Here is a 20,097-nt window from a genome sequence, read left to right as displayed (position 1 = left end):
TTCCAAATTATTATGCAAATTGGATTAAAGTGTCATAAAGATAACATTTTTTGTTGTGCTATTAAATTTATAGATGGTATTGTGTGTCAGGACTCTTTGAATCACTATAATTAATTTCAGAGAGCTGGTTGATTAGTTTGTCTGGTGAGCTCAATTAAAGGAAATCTACTTAAGAAGGATGTTCCACATTATTAAGCAGGCCACAGGTTTCAAGCAATATGGGAAAGAGAAAGAATCTCTCTGCTGACAAAAATCATCAGATAGTGTAGTGCCGTATGACAAGATATGAAAACATTAGATATTTAACGAAAACTGAAGTGTTATCGTTCTGAGAGGAGATTTGTGACTGATTCAGAACAAATGGGTTTGTACAGATAAAGGCATACTGATAAACTCATGGTGTGGTCACCATCCTCCTCTGACCTCTGACCTCAACCCTATTGAGAATCTTTGGAGTTTCCTCAAGCAGAAGATCTGAGGGTGGAATGCAGTTCATATCAAAACAGCAGCTCTGGGAAGGTATTCTGACATCCTGCAAAGAAATTCAAGCAGAAACTTTCCACAAACTCACAAGTTCAATGGATGCAAGAATTGTGCAGGTGATGTCAAAGAAGGGCTCCTATGTTAACATGTAACTCGGTCTGTTAAGATGTTTTTGATTGAAATAGCTTTTGATGTTAGTAAATGTCACAACTTAATGCTGCACATTCAAAGAATGGCCGTTTGCAGTTCTTTATAATCCATAAAATGTTTAGAAAATCTGCTGTGCATAATAATTTGGGACAGTGCATTTTGAGTTTTTATTTTTGAAAGAAATACTGTTCTCATGGGGAACTTTGTTCAGTAAAATTTGATTTATACTGTAATAATTCATGACTTGGAAATTATACTGACCATCATTTGCATTGACCATTTAAGAAAAACTGAGAAAATATCACTTGCATAATAATTTGGAACACGGTGTAATAAAATAAAAAAAATATCAATGTTCTAAGCTTTAGATCATAATAAAATCAAATAGTAAGAAATTGAAAAAAAAATTGCTTCTGTCTGAAGTAAAGAAAAAGAAGCATTTATTCTGGATTGAAGCGTCTAGAAATTATACCGAATTATGAAGTTTTGTGTACAGTTGTATCTCTAGTAATTATATAAGCTTTATTATACTAAGCGAGGGAAAATGTGCCCTTTTGAATGACAATGTTTGTTTGTCCTTGTCTTAAATAAACCACAAAAAACTTTATTTACTATTTACCAGAACTGTCTGTCCCCTTATTGTTGCTGTAACATCTCATTTGCATTATTTATATGTTGTTGTTTTTTTTAAATGAAAAAAATTAAATCCACCCACACTTTGCGGCTGTTGTCTTGTCGATCCAGATGGACGAGTTTATAGTCGAGGCGGTGACCATCGGACGGATCCGCAGGTTGAGGATCGGACATGACGGGAAAGGCGGCGGATGCGGCTGGTTTCTTGACAAAGTGAATGTGAGAGAAGAAGGAAAGGCAGAGGCTCATGCTGTAGAGTTTTCCTGCAGCAGGTAATATTCACATAAATACCGTGCATTGCAGAAGTGTTCATACAACTTGAAAAAATAAAAGTTTTAAAGTATTTTATTGAGTTTTTACCTGACAGATCAACACAAAGTAGCAAATAATTATCAAGTGGAATCAGAATTATACTGGTTTTTAATATTTTTTTGCAATTTCACTACTAGTCTTGCAGATCTGAGACTGAAGAGTTCAAATTAAGTTCAGCTACAGTGAATAGAGAGCATCTGTGAACAATAACATTTTTGTATGTTCACTCAAACTTTGACTGGGCCATTTTAACCCTTTACTGCTTGACTTTATTAATAATCAACAGCTTTTTTTTCCTTACAAGCAGATGCTGAAATAAACAGTAATGGTTTGTTTACATATTATTCATACAGTAGATATACAGTACAGACCAAAGGTTTGGACACACCTTCTCATTGAATTCAATGAGAAGGTGTGTCCAAACCTTTGGTCTGAACTGAGTACAGACCAAAAGTTTGGACACACAGTTGTGTCCACTCTTTTGGTCTGTACTGTAAATAAAAGAAATTAGATTGAAAATTGGTGAAATTAGGCACTATTGGGTGGACCTCCTTCTATTTGCAATTCAGTGTTTGTGATTTTTTGTTGTGGAAAGTAACCTCAGTTATTTGTGTTAATTAATATGTCTGAAATATAGAGACATTATATCAGAGCAAAAGAAGAGTGGCACAAATGCAAGTCACACTTTTATTTGGAAAAACATCTACTACCATGATTCCTTATAATTTGATCTCCCAGTGATATTATATTGAGATTTATGGTTGCTATGTGACAGCATGTGGAAAAATTCAAGTGTTTTAAATACTTTTGCATGATCATTATATAAGTGGCATTTGGTCCTGATAGTAAGGAGTAGACAGGCATTTTCTTTAACCCTGAATCAAGCGACACACAAAAGTGTCATGTTGGTCATGTTTGATGCTGCGAAGACAAATCCTGACTTCAAATAAGATCACTATTAATTAGATTACAGTTTAAAATTAGACCAAATTAAAACAATAAACAGAGAAGTTAGACAGAGCTTTCAATAAAAAAAACTTTGACTTTTTTCCACAGTGTGGTAAGAGAAATAGGAGACTCAAAATGTGCCAGGGAACGTTAGTGACACATGACAGGTGACAAGCTTCATGCTGCTGATGCCTAATCCTGAGGAGACCATCTGTGACACGTCTCAGCAGAAGAGGAGATACCGGTGGTGTTGACAAAGTCGATCCAGACAATCTATTTATTTATTTTATTTAGGATCATGCTGAAAAACCTCCCTGCCATATAAAAGCAAATCCTCTTCTGGCATCAATAATGTAATTTTGGTTTAAATTTCTCATTTTCCTATCTGATATGTGTTTATGCATTGTGCTCCCACCTCCCGAGATAATTACAATAATAAGCAGCTGTTGCTAGTGAAATGTTCTGAGAGCACAAAAAGCAGTCATTAGATGCTGAGACGAGACGTTTCATTCCCTGCATGTGTTGCTGTGTAGGTGGCTGGACCGCAACGAGGACGATGGACAGATCACCAGAGAATTAGTGCCGTTCGTAGATGGTCAGCGTCTGTACAGTAAGTGGGAAGGAGGCCTCACATTTATTCATTATTTCATTCTGTCGCTAAAAATTTGCCTTGTGTCAGATCTCGGCTATCAGATCGTGGTGAAGACGGGCGACATTCCTGGAGGAAGCTCAGATTCCAACGTGTTTGTCAAGCTTTATGGAGATAAGGGCGACACCGACAAGATGATGCTGGTGGTTTCTACCAACAACTTGGGGAACTACTTTGAGACAGGCCGTGTTGACATCTTCACAGTGGAAACTTTTGATATTGGACAGGTTTTCCCATTTAATGTTGATGAAAGACTAAAATATCTCTATTGTGGCACCTGAGTGGTGCAACCTGCTTGACCCAACCTAATTTCTTGGTCGATTTCAGATAAACCGTCTGATGATTGGTCACACTAATAAAGGGATGCGTGCTGGTTGGTTCCTGGACAGCGTTCAGATCGTGGTTCCGGTCCAAGGAAAGAATTACATGTTTCCCAGTCACCGCTGGCTTTGCAAAGACGAGGCTGATGGGAAAACGGAGGTGGAGATTTACCCCAGTGAGATCCTGGAGGTGGAACAATGTAGGTGAAACACTCACACAGACATGTTTCATAATGAAAAAAACAACATTATTAATCTCCAGCAGGGCGCTTTCAATTACCAAAAGCACAGAACAGATATACATGGTTTCTTTCTCTTTGTTTTCATCAGAGTACAAACATTACAGTCTCAATATCCTGGACCAACACTGAATGAACTCGTTTAATAACACTTCTACTATGTTCTGATAACACAGCAGCTGAAATGTGCAAAGGTTTACCATTTCTTTTATTTGATGCATAATACAACAAAGGAAAGATTTTTATTTATTAATGAGGTAACTCTTTTCTATGTCAATGACAGATTATTCATTACACACAATTGCATATTTCTAATGTCAGCAGGAATCCTATTAGTGACCTAAACTCATTTTATTGTTTTTTTGTTACTCGTCATTTTAATTTCTAGTGATGAACTATGAGGTAACCGTAGTAACAGGAGATGTGATGTTTGCCGGCACCAACGCCAGAGTGTTTATCCAGATCTACGGGGAGAAAGGCAAAACAGAAACTATCACTCTTGAAAACAGATCCAACAACTTTGAGCGCAACACGACTGAAATATTTAAGGTATTAACGTTGTATTTTTACTGTTAAGTGTCTCCAGATATGTTTTGCTTAATAAGCGGATAAAACAATTTGACATTGATGCAAAAACTTCCCCATTTCTTAACAGTTTGAGGCCAAAGACGTGGGAAAGATCTTCAAAATACGCATTGGTCATGATGGTTCAGGGATCGGATCTGGCTGGTTCCTGGAGTCAGTCGACGTTAAGCACCTGATTTTGACTCTGGTGCCCAAAGAAAAGAAAAAGGACGACAAGAAGAAGAAGAAGAAAAAGAAGAAAGACGAAGAGGACGAGGATGAAGATGGAGGAGAGGAGATGCAGGAGGTGGTGCTTCCGTACCGTTTTCCCTGCTCACGCTGGCTGAGCAGCGGTGAGGAGGACGGAGAACTGGTGGTGGAGCTGCTGCCGGAGGACGCAGACGAGGATCTGGAAGGTGTGAAGCAGACAAAAAGCAGAAAGACAGAAAAGATGAACTTTTACATTTATGTTACTTCAAAGAGTTCAATACGAAGGAAGATATTCACACAAAAATTTAAGAATATAATTATACAACTTGTTGAGAAATGGGGATTTTTTTCATATGATTTAACCAAACCATGATATGGTTGCAAGGACATCCTCAGCCAATTCAAAGTGTCTGCACAGAATCCTCGTTAGAGCATGAAAGTAACAATCTTTCCAGTCATCTTCCACACTTCTGCACTTGAAGGTTTCCTCTGCAGAATTACCGTAGAAATACAAAAACTTTCTGCACGTCAACCAACAGTTTCAGTCTTGACTCGAAGCTGATGGGATTTCCAGTTCACTCCACAGCACCATGTGTGCCAACCTGTCCAACTTGACAGTGTGGAGCAATGGCCTCTTTTAGATTGGTTCACAAATGCTTTTTTAGACTCAACATAATGCCTGAAAAAATTAAAAAATCCTTTAATTTGCATTCAGAAGTTGGTGCATGCTCAAAAGTCAGGGAACCACATAAGATCCAGTGGAGGCCATCCAGATTCTTGCTGATTTTTTAAGACATGTAAACGTCTTTAACGAAGTCGCATAAGTATGATCCCCAAATTATTTTTTGCACAGCACTAAATGTGTAAGCACTGAGACTTCCTCCTTACCTAAAGATGTAGACATCTGAGGTGAAATCCACTATCCACTACTACTCCTTTTTAAAATATTCTGCACTTGCAAAAATAATGTGAGCATTGATTGAACACTCATTCAAAATAATAGATAACCTCTTTGTTTTTATCTTTCAACACTGCAACAAGCTCTGCTGAAAACTGATACTTTTCATGCATATTATCAATTATTCAACTGAACTGTTGCAGCAATAAAAGAGGTTTCCAGTGCTTTGATTATTTTATTTTATTTTATTTTTTTTGGCAGAATATCCGGCTACTTTCATTGTTGTCTTTGCTGCTTTCTATCAAGTCTTCATCGAAGTCAAGAAAGCAAAATTATCGACAGTTGCACCAACTGTGATCCAAGCGCAGAAAACAAGACAAACTGAATTTACAATGAATAGCTTTGAGCTATAACGTCAAGTTACATTCATATTACTTGCAAATATTAATATTTAAACACGGCCTTTTATCAGTAAAGTAAAATATGTCTTCATGTTAATTATTAAAAGAGTATTATTGATAGTATTTAAAAACGCCAATTTCCCTTAAAGCCTCTCTCATGAAAGCACCAGCCTAACATCTGATGTGCTGCTTTAGAAATTTTTTTTGTGTGACTCATTTAAATTATTTATACCATTTAGGGCACATTTGCATTTTTAACTGATGGTGTGATTTGAACAGTTTGATTTGACACTGTATCCTGGCCAACATATGCGACAGTTTGGAGAAGGTGTGAATAATTCATCGCTTGCTTTGTCTGACAGTCAACACCTATGAAGTGTGTGTCTTCACGGGTGACATGATGGGAGCTGGGACAGATGCCAAAGTCTATATTAATATTTATGGGGAAAACGGAGACACTGGTGAGCGCCTCCTGAGAAACTCTGACAACCTCAACAAATTTGAGAGAGGGCAGGTAAGACGGGTTCAACACCTGACCAATTACTTTCTTAACTTTACCTCCATGTTTACCTTTTTTCAGGATTGTAGCTCACTGTGCTTATTTTTCCATTCCACAATTTAACTCAGGAAGAGTTCAGAAATGAATATTTTGTGGAATAACCATGAGGTTTTCAGTGGGGTTGAGTGGTCTCTTAATTTTCTCCAGAACTGTATATCATGATTTATCCAGTCAGACCAGAATGTTGTGTTGGAGCAGCAGCTTGGAGACATAACAAACCTGCACCCTACGAAGGGATGTACAAGTACTTGAGCTGAAATTCAAAACAAAAAAGAAATTCTGAAAACATTTAGAGTGACATTGTAATTTCTGTTCCAGTTCTGAACGGTAACAGGTTCACACCAACAATTTTGATACCAGAACAGCCATCTTATATTGACGAGTGTAAGACTCACTGTTACTAAAATAAACAGTCCATCAAAATCTAAAACTCTCCATAGTTTACTCACAACCCAATCTTTGGCCTTGAAAAGTTTTTCAAGCTACTCCTGCACATATGGTAGAGAGGGGGGAAGTTAAACTTCTCAGAAAGCAGCTGCAGTCAAATATTCCCTCCTTTCATTTGGGAAAGACCAGGAGTCTGCAGCCTTTACAACCTAGAGAGCCACTTTTATGGCTTTATGACCACAGACACCTATGGTTAACTGTGTTGTTTTGTCTATGTGGGAAGACTAATGTAACAGTATTAACCTTACATCTAAGTTTCAAATTGTTTCATGCTCCTGTTGCAAAACTTATTTCTGGCAGGATAAATCCATCGTATTTATCTGTTTAATTGTTCAGAGCTCACTCATGTTTGCCATACCGATCTCCCTACAAACTTTTACTGTAGCACCAATAAGCAGCCACAGATCTATCCAACATATTTCCATCCAAAATCTGATTTTTATAAGGACCAGTGTTTAAAATCAACAGCTCTTACTGATAAACCCGATGACTTCTGGGCAACTTGAGCCTTGCTCTGAGGTGTGGGTAGGAGTGTATTCTGCTACAATTACAGGATCTCCTGCAGGCAGGCCAGCTGTGACTGAGAGGAGCTCTGAGGAGTCCTCCATGTCATTGAACCTGTCCTACTTTTACTCCCCACTTCATCCACTCCTGAATTATTCATCTCTACGTTACAACTGGTGACAAACACACTCAGTTCAGGTTATTTCAAACCCACAAATCAAGGCCTGACTAAAATCTTATTATCTAAGAATGATTTTGGGTGAAAAAATGTAATGAACATAGCAGAATCTGTCAAAGGAGCCATATTATGTCATCTAACAACTGGAACTGTGCAAAACAAGGATGAATGAGAACCTGAGTTTACAGAACCCCAGGGAAGACCCAGAACCCCCTACATGCTTGGGTTTTCCCTCTAGATCCATGTCAATGGCTGGGTGGATAAAAAAAATACTTTCTCTGGAGAGATATCTCATAAACTGGTAGTGGCTTACCTAAAGGTCTAACTGAACAAGACAGAGTCTCTCCTGTAATTTTGCAGGAAGACGTTTTCATCGTGACAGCTATTGATTTGCTCACTTTGAAAAAGCTGCGAATCCGACATGACAACACTGAGCCTCACTCATCCTGGTACCTGGATCGTGTTGAGATAGTGGACACAAAGGAAGACATAACGTAAGTGTAACTTGTGTTTCAATGCATTTTTCTCTATTTTCTGACTAAATATGTCTGTACACCTAAACACATTAACAGTTTTGTGCAGAAGAAAAGCTCTGATTAGTTTATTTCTGGGGGGTCTGTAGGTATTACTTCCCTTGTAACCGCTGGCTCGCAGTGGATGAGGATGACGGGCAGATAGCAAGAGAGCTAGTTCCTGTTGATGAGGCCTTTATGAGGCAGGATGAAGATGAGGAGGGGACTAGCGCCACTTTGGGACTGGAGCAAAAATGTAAAGTGCCTTAAACGACTGAAGCAAATTATAAACATAATGTACAATTTAGTATATGACATGATATTAACCTCTATTACTGTTATTGCAGCCATGTCCACTACCTATACTCTCAAAATAAAAACTGGGGAAAAGAAATATGCTGGAACCGATGCCAACGTTTTTGCCATCCTGTTCGGTGAAAAAGACGATACAGGTGAGCCCCGGCGTTGCCATGGCAACATAAAAATCCTGCCTAAAGGTTAACTGGGATGTGAAACTCCTGTTGATTCAGGGCTCATCAACCTAAAGTCTTGTAAAAACTACAAGAACAAGTTTGAACAGGGGATGATCAACGAGTTCATCGTGGAGGCAGTAGACCTGGGCGACCTGGAGAAGCTTCGGATTGGACACGACAACTCAGGCGAGTGAAAAAGAAAACTTTTTTTAAACAGAAATAAAATGAGATTAAATTATATCAAAATATCTGACGTTTTTTATTCCAACAGGAGGTTCATCCGGTTGGTTCCTAGACTGGGTTGAGGTGGACGCCCCATCTCAGGGACAGAGACTACGTTTCCCATGTGGCCGCTGGTTGGATCCAGCAGAGGATGACGGTGCCATCGTGAGGGATCTCTATCCTGCTGACTTACAGACTGAAGTTTACACTCCATGTAAGCAAAGCTAATAAAAAACATTAGTGGGAATGGTATTTATGGAAATGTGTTTTTTAGGAACCAAAGATGTTAAACTTTACAAAATAGGAAAACACAGTAAAATCTGCTCAAGTGTTTAAAATCAATGTTTTTGCTTTAATTCCAACTTTTTATGACACTTTCAAAACATAATGGTAGTCCAAAGTGTGCACAGCAAAAGGCAGAAAGACATAAATCAAAGAGCTTGTAAAACAAGAGCTTGTAAAACACCATTCAGGCACAATGTACGAAGTGAAAAACAAAAACGATAATTAAACGGTGAAATTTCATATCACAGATCACAAAACTAAGCAAATCTCCTGGTTTCTTGTTTTTCAGTCGTGCCTTATGAGATCAAGATATTCACCAGTGATGTGTTTGCTGCGGGGACAGACGCTGACGTGTTCATCGTCTTGTATGGACAAAACGGGATGTGCACGCTGCAGAAGCACCTGTGTGTAAACAAGAGAGAGCGACGGCTTTACTTTGAGAGAGGAGCAGAGGACATGTTTATTGTGGAGGTGAGAAAGTGCGTTTTAGAATAAAGATGGCTTCTTACGGCTGTTGGTTTGCAAACAACCAGCTGTTCTTGTCTCAGCTGGAGGACATTGGTGATGTGATAGAGAAAATCAGGATAGGACATGACAACAGAGGCACCAACCCAGGGTGGCATCTTGACAGGGTGGAGATCAGGCGACAGCTCCGGAAAGGAAAGGTATCCAATATGCACTCCAGACTACAACGTTTTCTAGGAAGACTAAATAAATTATGAACAGTTTAGTAATATAAAATTTCTACTGGCCGTCCATATTAGTCCAACCTAGCTTGACTTATTTGTCTGTGGTTAACTTCAGGGCTCAGAGACCACGATATTTCCGTGCGAGCGCTGGCTGGCCAAGTCTGAAGATGATGGAGAGACAGTGAGGGAGCTGGTCGCCTCTGACATCATCACCCAGAAGCTCCTCCGGGACGGGACACTAAAGACGACCGAAATGGAGGTGGAGGATGCTCTGGAGAGTAGGTTTTACTCTGATTTAGATGAACAAGTACAAATTATTTTACTTTTACTTATCATATTGTTACATTCACATCAGTATCTTTAGTGAATGCATTTTAAAGCACACACTGCATGCACAAAGTTGGCTCAAAATGGTCAAAAATAAAATGTTAAGATAGGTGTAACTGTTCAGACTTGGTGATAAATCAACATATGAGCTGCTGTTGACTTTCAAAATGGTATTGACAAGTTTCCACTTAATAGTTTCCACTTCCATATTTTTACCTTGCTCTGTTTCTGCCAGTGAGACTTCTTCCTGATGGAGTTTGGGGAAAATTCAGCGTTCTGACAGAATAAAAAATTTTGGTAACACTTTATTTGAAGGGGTGTGCATAAGACTGACATGACACTGTCATAAACATGACATAACACGTGTTATGAACATGCAGGAGTCTTCATAAATGTTTACAACTGTTTTCATGAAGTGTCATTCGGTAAATAATGACACTATTAATGCAAAGTTGCACTAAAAGTTGTATTAAAAGTCAATTAAAAGTGTAAACTTTGCTTTATTTGGACAGTGATGATCCTTTTAATGCAAAGTTCTATTAAAATTTGCAGGTTTTAAAAAGGAAAGAGTTTCCTATAGGGGCAGTGAAAGGTTCGCCAGGCCTGTTGTAGAGTTATAATCTGCAGCTCCACTTTGCCCAGCATATTGAGTTTCCGCTCTTTGTTTTTTGTTTTTCAAGCCTGCAGCTGTTCCTACATGTTAACTCTCGACAATTGTTTTCATTGGGAAAACCCCTGGAACCCTATTCTGCTCAACTTGAATCACCATTCAAAGTCGGTGACTAGTTGCAAAATGTAAAGGCGTTCAGAAACCAAGAGTGAGTTGTTTCTCAGAGAAACAACCAGACTGAAACTCTGCTGGAAGTGAACGTCTGACAATCGTTTCCCTGAACTAATCCATCAACAATGTTTACTCCTAGCATCAAAAAAACAACAAATTTCCCATTAGGCAGAAACCATATTTCTAGTAGTTGAGGTTATATTACCTCATTAATAAACAGTAACTTGTTATATTTCTTGAGTTTTGCTCTATTTTTATGTAAAAAGACAAATATCAAAATGCTTAGAAAGGTGCAGAAATAAAGAATGTACTTTAAAAGTCAATATAATGAATTATTTCTGACATTTAATTGAAGTTGGATTGGATGCAACAAACAAATACACTAATATGTGAATTAAAGTATGTTAGCATAAGCTGGAGGGAACCCAGATACATTTTGCAGCCATCAATAACGTTCTTTTATATTTCTGTTTGTATATCTGACCACTTTTATTATGAGAAATATCTAGGTTAATTTAAATAGATTAGTTTCCTGGCCCTTACCTGATTTTTTGCATAAAGCATAAATTTTAAGATACGTTCTCGTGTGTGTTGAAACACTCAACTGTGTCAACCGTTTCTCTTTTGTTAAACATTTTGGAAATAATCCTCTATCTTCATTATTTCATTTACTTTGTTAAAAAAAAAAACTAATACCACACAGATAATACAAAATAAAGCCCCACCAATTATTAGTATCGCTTGGAAGATTATTATTTTTGTCATATTTTGAGACCATAAGCATAATAGACAGAAAAATACAATTAACAATATAAAAATTGTAAACATATTCTTGTTTTTAAAATGTCATTGCTCATTAGAAGCTGAAAACCTTTATGACATGCAAACTTCTGACCTAAACTCCAGTTTGTGTAAAGAAATGTAATTTATGTAATTATATTTTATTTTTATTTTTTTTGTAGTTGTGTACCTGATTGTAAAAGAGCGTTAAGTCCACTGTATTCATAGTTTGGACTCTTCTCCTTCACAGCTCACGGATACAAAGTGTCGGTGCGGACAGGTGACATGTACGGAGCAGGAACTGACGCCAACGTTTTTCTCACCATCTACGGAGACCTGGGAGACACCGGAGAACGCAAACTTGCCAAATCTGAGAACAACAAGAACAAGTTTGAGAGAGGAGAGGTATTTATAAAGTTCAACGTCTAATAATGTTGGTGTGTGGAGACATTAAACTCTATCCCTCATTCTGTAGGTGGACAGGTTTACAATTGAGGCTGTGGACCTGGGGCAGGTGTTTAAGATTCGGATTCGTCATGACAACACCATGGTGGGAGCTGATTGGTACCTGGACCAGGTGGAGGTGCAGGATGAGGACACAGAGGAAGTTTACATGTTCCTGTGTGAGCGCTGGCTGTCGACAAAGAAAGAGGACAAACAGATAGACAGGATCTTCTACATCAAGGTCTGTTTGAGTCAGTGGATTATTTTCTGTTTTACAGACGAGGAATGCAGACGAAACAAGTTGAAAATGGTTGCTAAACCACCAAAGAAGAAACATGACCTTCTGAAAAGGATAAATAGTGCTGCTGAGAGAGGTTCAGGAATGATTTAAGTTTCAGAAAGAAAGAAGGAAGTTACATCCTTTGATTATCCTAATGATTAATTAGGACAAGAAAACCCAGCTTTTCCACCCCTGACTGTGTTCTTATCTGGTAGAGAAAAGAGTCAAATAAACAACTTATATGCTCTCAGAGACTTAAAACATAGAAAACTTTAGATTAATACTGACTGAAGTTTACCTCCGCTCTTCGTCCTTTACAGTACATTTGATAAAGCAGATAAATATGCAGGTAGACATAAACAGAGTCCATTTCTTCAGCTCATCCCCCAAATTTTTAGAAGACAAAGGGACGAGGAGGGGATATCTTGTTAAAAATGTAAAAGTAGATATTCCTCAATGTTTTTAATCGTGTTTGCTTTACAACGTATCATAAGGTAAAAGGTTCTAAGAACTAATTAGATCCTTCAAGTACAAATTTATTCAAAACTTTAATGTCTGTCTGAATCTTCTAAGCAGTTTTTGTGTTGAAAAGGTTTTTAAATTTCCATTTAATTTCAATGTTTTTTCACAGCCGCTGGTTTTGTTCAAAGAATTATTAAAAGAATCACCTGTTAACATAGTTTAAATTAGCCTTGAAATAACATTTTTAGTTCTTTCCTCCTTTTCTTACATCAATACTTTTCCTAAATAGCTAAAAAAGTTTATTTGTCCTTCTGACACTTTTAACAAACAAACCATTTTGTTCCCATGTCCAGAACTGATTGTTCTCAGTACACTATTTACTCAGCTAGATTACCATGAAGATTCTCCAGTCTAACGTAGATTTTTGTTCCACTGTATTTTCTGTTCTGGATCTTTTCTGTTAATTGTGGATCTGAGTCCCATTTGGTCCCTTCTTCTCTTGAAACAGCCGATTATGACCTCAGTTCAAACCAAAAGATGTCATTGACATTTCCACATTTTTAAACACTAAATAATGAGATTATGTTTTCCACTACAATGCCTGCCAAAAGTATGAAGCGTGGCAATATTTTTTTAAACAATCGTTTTTATTCTTATACAGTGTTTTGTTTTTGTTTTGTATTACTAAAATCTGTTCGGTGGGTCCATTACAGGGGTATGAGGGTGAAAGGAATACTGATCCATATTTTATGAAGATGGCCCAGTCTAGACAAGGACTCGATAAAAATGCCAATAAGAAGAAAAAGAAGAAAAAGACTACAGTGGCCGAAGAAGGTCCAAGTAAGCAACCCTTTAAAAATCACTGATATCAACATGGAAAACAGTCAATACACCTCCTGCTTGTTCAAGTTCACAGAAAAAAATGTCCCACAGCATCAATATGATGCTTGTTATTTAATTGAGACAAGATTTCGTAACTTCTTGTTTTGTTGCTGTGTTTGTAATTTTGTTTTTATCAAAACTGTTCTCTCAGTGAGACAACCTGCATAAATAACGGTCAGATAAATAAAAATAAAAAATATCTCTTTAATAAAGCTGAGATGTTGACGATGATAACGTAAATAAAACTTCACTGTGAAGGGTCTGCAAACATTCTGGGATTCCTTTGAGAAATGAGAAAAACATCTGAGGAGCAGAAAATGGAGGCGAGCATTTATAAACTAATGAAAAAAGGGATTACTGAGGATCCTGAACTTCAGATGAAATTATATTATCTTTATGATGATTACAGCAGCTGGCTATATAAACTGAATGTTGGTTTGATATCAGATAGAGGCTAATCTAATCTAATTTAATTTTCGGGATGGCTCGCCCTTTGAGATCGATTATTTTCTTTGACATCAGATATTTAAATGCATTTCCTTATCATTTGACAGTTTGCCTTTATAAACTAGGTCAAATGTTTTTACCCACAGAGGAGTTTATACCCACAACTCATCTAGTGGCAGTTTTAGTTTCACTTGGTTCTAATTATGTTAAAAAATAAATTTAAAAAAATCTCCTACTAAGCACCTTTTGCTTTCCATTTATTAATCTTAAAAATAATCAACATATTAGTAGAAATTATTTTTAGCAGCAGATGCATCCTTTGCTACAAATGATCAAATGTTCACTAAACAAATCTTGTGTTTTGCATTTCAAACAATCACATTTTTAATTATTTTTAAAAATTTATTATTTACTTATTTGGATCTTTTAAATATTTCACATTTTCTAATGAGTTCTAAAAAATGCAAAATCTGCAGAATGTGACAGTTTTTCATCTGATTAACCATCAGAAAAGTCAATAGAATAATTTATTACTAAAATAATCATTAGTTTCAGCCCTATTAATTGATAAAAAGTCAAATGAGAACATAGTTATAGTTATAATTTTCATTTATTCCAAACAGGTTTTTTAAAAACAAGAGAACAAGCAATCAAACATGTGCAAACAAAACCAAGAATAAAATAATTTGTTTGCCACTACTTTTCTGTTTGAAAAGGAAGAAGTGAACACTTATTTAATTATCTCAATTTAATGAAATATGCTACCTACTGACACAATAATTACCCAAAATTTGTAATTAAAACCATATGCCTGTTTAATATATTGCGCTAAACAGCCAACAAATCAAGTATGTCACACAGACAAAATGGTTACAAACTAATTCTCATGAGACACAATAATCTGATCTCATTTAAATTAAGAAGCAGATTTTCTAAAACGTCACATTTCTTTGTTTGAGAAGTTAAATTTGAATCTGATCTGGTCCCTCATGCAGTCATTCCTTATCACTTCACGGTGTCCACTGGGGTGGACCGGGACGGCAGCACCACAGCCAGGGTTTATGTCATCGTCATCGGGCCGAACGACGCCGAGACAGACCGTCTGTGGCTGGACCTGGCAGAAGGAAAGAAATGCTTCGCAGCTGGTGGCATGGAGCACTTTGTGTGCTACGGAGCTGACGTAGGAGAGATCAAGAGGGTGGAAGTGAGAATCTGGGACTGTCTGTAGCTAAATCTGTGAAGCTGCCTGTCTGCTGCTGCTGCCTCCTCAGTGTTGAAGATTTCACATAACGGCTTTCTAGCGCAGGAATAATTAACTGTAGCTGCAGTGCATGGGATGTGGATCAAACAAAATCAAGTGATTTCTGAATTCCCAGCTCTCTGTCTCCTCTCTCTGTCTCGTCTCTTGCTGCTGCTCAGCTCGGCCATAACGGAGTCACACCAGAGAGCTGCTGGTTGGTGGATGAGCTGTCGGTTGCTGTGCCAACCAAAGGTATCAAGTACATCTTCCCATGTAAATGCTGGCTGGCTAAAGACAGGGGAGATGGTTTGACTGTCAGACTGTTGAACGTGCTGGACTCCAGCACCATCAACATTATCCGCAAAGTGAGTCATCGCTCTGAAAATATGAGCTGTTGGAAAGCAGAGTTCCTCTCATTTATGCCTGTTGTTCTCTGCGTTTTTGCAGGTTATTTATTCAGTCTCGGTTGTCACAGGAGACACTCAGTATGCAGGGACGGATACGAACATTTTCCTGACTGTGTACGGGGCCAACGGGAGCACAGAGGAAATGTTGCTGCCGAAGAACGGGGATAGGTCAGTCCAGCAGCGATCCTCTAATAATAAACCCCACTCTCTAGGGAAAGTGTCCTCCTGATTAATAAAAGTCCCCTGATTATTTCTTCATCCAGGCTGAAGTGATGTAATTTGTCATCTGTGAAATATCTGAGAAAAATCTTTTATTTGCAACAAATCTCCACCCAATATTCTTGGAAAAAATTGTTTCCCTTCTATAACAGAGACCCAATAAAATTCCCATAAAGTCTCATTCTGAATTTTGTGATTTAATCTTGTTTCATTCGTTTCCCACTCTGATTCTGAGACTTTTTGTTTGTTTATTTGTTGTTTTATGCAGGTTTGAACGTGACCAAGAAGACACGTTCACCCTGGAGATAGATGACATCGCTCCTCTGAAGAAGATCAGAGTTCGGATTGATGGCACTGGGAGCCGCCCAGACTGGTTTCTTGACAGGGTAACATGAAAACCATTTATGTCTAAAACTGCAAACATTATTATAAATATCACCAAAATACTTTATCAGTGGTAGAAAAGCAATTATAGGGTCATAAAGTTGGTTTTATCCAGCACAAAATGTTTGATATTATTATTTAAGAATATTTTTTCGGTGAAATTAATCATTTATACAACTTTTAATACTAAAGGGACAGTATTATGTATTTTTCAGGCACCTAGTACGATTTTGTAGCTCAATCAAGTAACTGTGTTACTTGCTGTATAAAATTTGACTTGTAATTGGGCCTCTGTCGCTTTAAGAAGTCTTCCTCTTTCCGATACTCTGCCTTCAGCACATAATCAATAACAATATAACATCATGTAAACTCAAAAAAGTCAATTTCATAAAATAGCCCCCTTTAAGTTCTCAATTAGTGGTAATGAGTCAATTATGTGAATTGTGTTCTTGAATTTCTTTAGATCAGAACCTGATGTGATGCTTTTTGACATATTTTTTTTGCCTACTTCATGTTGTCAGACAGGCCCTGTTTAAACTTTTTATTGGATGTACAGGTCAAATAATTATTAAAAATGTGGTTAAATTAGTTAAAAATGGGGAAATGATTGATATTACTTGAAAACAGCATTTTTTTATTCCTTTTGTTTTTGTTTTATATGAACATTTGGATGACAATGTAAAACAATTCAGATTGAAAAAAATATCAAAAACAGAAGACATTTGTTACAAACATCTTTCTAAAAATGACATTTTAGCAGATGGGGACATTTCTTTACATCCAGTCCTGTTGTACTGGCATTCTTTTAATGTAAATAATTAATTTAATTACTCCATGCTCACTTTTAGATCCTGATGCGGAACCTGACCACTGAGGAAGAGTATCTGTTCACTTACGAGAACTGGCTGTCCAAGACAAAAGGACCGAAAAGGACAAAAGTGTGTGAGCTGCCAGCAGTGGTGGACGACGAAGAGATGGTGGAAAAAACAACCTACATCATCCAAGTTCAGACCAGCGACATCGGAGGCATGTCACATGAGTTTTAGACAGTATTTCTCTTTACTTTTTAAGTAAATTTCATGTTTTTCTGTCTCGTTTTTAAACATTTGGTGTAACGTTTCAGGTGGTGGCACCGACGCCAACGTGTTTTTGATTGTGTTTGGGGAGTACGGCGACACCGGGATGCTGCCGCTGAAGGAGAGCACCAACAGGAACAAGTTTGAGCGGAAAATGAAGGACGTGTTTCGGTTTCCTGATATGCTCAGTCTGGGGGAGCTCTCCAAAGTCCGAGTGTGGCATGACAACAAAGGTGAGAAGAAGAAGCCTGCAGAGTGCAATACTCATGATGCAAAATGACGTATAATGCATGGGAACAAAACCAGAACCTTCTATTCAAATCCAGACCTGTAAACTGTTTAGAAAAACATTGTTGAATGCATCAACATTTGGATCACAATGCCTCTCGTACAAACAGGCCCAGCGCCTGGGTGGCATTTAGAGTACATCGAAGTGAAAGACGAGGCCATGGACCAGACCTTCAGGTTCCCCTGCGACCGGTGGCTGGCTAAAAATGATGACGATGGGCAAATTATTAGGGAGCTGGCTTGTGCCAACAATGAGTCAATAGACCTCAGCGATAAAACCAGTTAGTATAAAAATATGTGGATGCTGAAACCTTAAAATCTTTTAGAGGTAATTACATTCACGTGAGATTATATGATTGCTTCTGCTCCATCACAGAATATGAAATCGCCACCATTACTGCTAACACCGGCAACGCCTCAACCTCAGAAAACGCCTGGATTGTGTTGGAGGGAAGGAAAGCTCGCTCCAAGGAGTTTGTTCTGGAGAATAAGAAAAAGAAGTTTTTAAGGCAAGACTTTAAAAACACTCTTATTGTGACGATCTTGGTTTGGTTCTCTTTTGTGTTTCTTTTCTGATTATTCTTCTGGGTTCGTTATTGTCTGGAAGGTTTGCCATATTAGTTTATTCTTGTGTTTTGTTTGGACTTTAATTTGAAATCATATGGTGATAAATATCAAAACTGTTTGATAAACAGAAGAAATATCGATAATTTTTCTAGCTTGCATTTGTATCACGTATAAAAAAACATAAATAAATCAGATTGGCTTCAGAAGTTGAAAAGTTACTCTGGCCTGATGATTCACAACTCTGTGTGGGAGAAAACAAACTCTGCACTCAGAACTCATCATCTCCACTGTAAGACATGGTGGTAGCAGCATCATGCTGTGGAGCTGCTTTTCTTTACCAGAAAGAGGAAAGATGGCCAACTGAGAGACTGGATACTTGCAGAACTAAATTCATTAGTCACTGAATTAGCGGATTTAAGATTTTGATTATTTGGGAAACAATTTTCAGGTATTTATTTGTGAAATTTTCTCTTTTATGCATTGTTTTTATTGGTTTATCACATAAAATCTCTGTATAAGACATGGAAATGTGAAAATGTTAAAGAAATATGAATGCATTTGCAGGGATCTTACATAATCTTCCCTCGTTCATGCTTTCTTTTTCTGCCCTCCTTTATCTTCTCGCGTCTCTTTTCTCAGGAAAGATTGTTCCAGTGCTAACAAAGAAAACGGCTCACTTTATTGATTTTTTTTCTAATTGCTTGCCCTGCACAAACTTGCCTAATAGATGCAGATTTTTGTGAACTTTCACAGCGGTGCCACTGACACGTTTGAGTTCTCATCCAAACACTTGGGGGAAATCGCTGGGATCTGCCTCGGCCACATAACAAAAGATGGAAAGAAAGTGAAGAAAGAAGTCTTCTGGCACGTTTTGGAGGTGGTAGTGACAGAAAATGAGCTGGGAAACAAGTGAGTGGATTCTCACACAACTTACATAATGTTAGGTTATGTAAAAAGACAAAAAAAAAGTCCTTTAATGACTATGAATCTTTTTGTTTAGGTATTTCTTTCACTGTGACGCACAAATCCCTCTGGCAGCCAAAAAGGACCAGTTCCAAACATTCGAGTGCTATAAATCCGTCGAAAGCTTTGCAAGCAAAGTTCGCAAACTGGTTCCCGTCAAGTATGAAATCATCGTCATCACCGGGGACGTGAAAGGGGCGGGAACGGACTCAAATGTTTTCATCACTATCTACGGAGTCAACGGCGACTCGGGCAGGCGTCACCTCAGGCAGAAGTTCCGCAACCTCTTCGAGCGAGAGCAAACGGACCGGTTCGTCGTGGAGATGCTCGACCTTGGAGAGCTGCTGAGGGTCAAGGTCGAGCACGATGGGAGCAGCTGGAACTGCGGGTGGTTTTTAGAGTGTGTTGAGATAACCAACACAGCTAACTCAGTCACAACAGTCTTCCTGTGTGGAAAGTGGCTGGATGCTAACAAGTCTGATGGGCAGATACGCAGAGTGCTTTATCCAAGATACTAGAAGATCAAAACAAGGGGTAGGCTTTTAATTTACCTTTTTTACTCCTATTTTTTACATAATGTTTATTATGAAAAAGGTCAAAGTAACTCTGTGCCAATTGTTGAGGCTTGACTGCTTCAAACTTAAGGTAAAGCAATAAAAAAGAAATGAACATCAAAGTAAACAAAACACAATAAACATTTAATTTATACTTTTATTTGTGTCATCTGCTTTTCTGTCTTCATATTGAAGTTGCTGGACAAAAGCAGAATTATATGCACTCCAGCACAAACTGAATGAAATACTGTAAACACAGGGGGGAAATAATAGTTGTTTTTTATAAATATCAAAAGGGAAGTGTCAGGTTTCTGATTTTA

The 20,097-nt window shown here is 37.8% G+C and overlaps 1 protein-coding gene across 1 annotated transcript in view; it reads left to right on the top strand.

Annotated features, from left to right (window-relative positions):
* loxhd1b (lipoxygenase homology PLAT domains 1b) overlaps nt 1-19,937 on the top strand; it is a 31,415-nt gene extending 11,478 nt beyond the window's left edge. Inside the window, exons 16-43 of the mRNA XM_032577815.1 lie at nt 1,378-1,538; nt 3,060-3,136; nt 3,206-3,402; nt 3,503-3,695; nt 4,123-4,283; nt 4,390-4,714; nt 6,170-6,321; nt 7,856-7,989; nt 8,118-8,263; nt 8,355-8,459; nt 8,538-8,666; nt 8,752-8,916; nt 9,277-9,458; nt 9,536-9,652; nt 9,792-9,954; nt 11,815-11,969; nt 12,040-12,249; nt 13,464-13,590; nt 15,075-15,283; nt 15,499-15,684; nt 15,767-15,894; nt 16,214-16,331; nt 17,178-17,355; nt 17,453-17,638; nt 17,804-17,974; nt 18,070-18,202; nt 19,014-19,169; nt 19,261-19,937. Of these exons, the coding sequence (XP_032433706.1) occupies nt 1,378-1,538; nt 3,060-3,136; nt 3,206-3,402; nt 3,503-3,695; nt 4,123-4,283; nt 4,390-4,714; nt 6,170-6,321; nt 7,856-7,989; nt 8,118-8,263; nt 8,355-8,459; nt 8,538-8,666; nt 8,752-8,916; nt 9,277-9,458; nt 9,536-9,652; nt 9,792-9,954; nt 11,815-11,969; nt 12,040-12,249; nt 13,464-13,590; nt 15,075-15,283; nt 15,499-15,684; nt 15,767-15,894; nt 16,214-16,331; nt 17,178-17,355; nt 17,453-17,638; nt 17,804-17,974; nt 18,070-18,202; nt 19,014-19,169; nt 19,261-19,741 (4,845 nt within the window). The 3' untranslated portion in view covers nt 19,742-19,937. The remainder of the gene's footprint in view (nt 1-1,377; nt 1,539-3,059; nt 3,137-3,205; nt 3,403-3,502; nt 3,696-4,122; nt 4,284-4,389; nt 4,715-6,169; nt 6,322-7,855; nt 7,990-8,117; nt 8,264-8,354; nt 8,460-8,537; nt 8,667-8,751; nt 8,917-9,276; nt 9,459-9,535; nt 9,653-9,791; nt 9,955-11,814; nt 11,970-12,039; nt 12,250-13,463; nt 13,591-15,074; nt 15,284-15,498; nt 15,685-15,766; nt 15,895-16,213; nt 16,332-17,177; nt 17,356-17,452; nt 17,639-17,803; nt 17,975-18,069; nt 18,203-19,013; nt 19,170-19,260) is intronic.
* Nucleotides 19,938-20,097: the final 160 nt, after the last annotated feature.

Source organism: Xiphophorus hellerii, chromosome 12, assembly GCF_003331165.1.
Source record: "Xiphophorus hellerii strain 12219 chromosome 12, Xiphophorus_hellerii-4.1, whole genome shotgun sequence".
NCBI classification, from domain to species: domain Eukaryota; kingdom Metazoa; phylum Chordata; class Actinopteri; order Cyprinodontiformes; family Poeciliidae; genus Xiphophorus; species Xiphophorus hellerii.
This window is presented reverse-complemented; position numbering and strand designations above follow the sequence as displayed.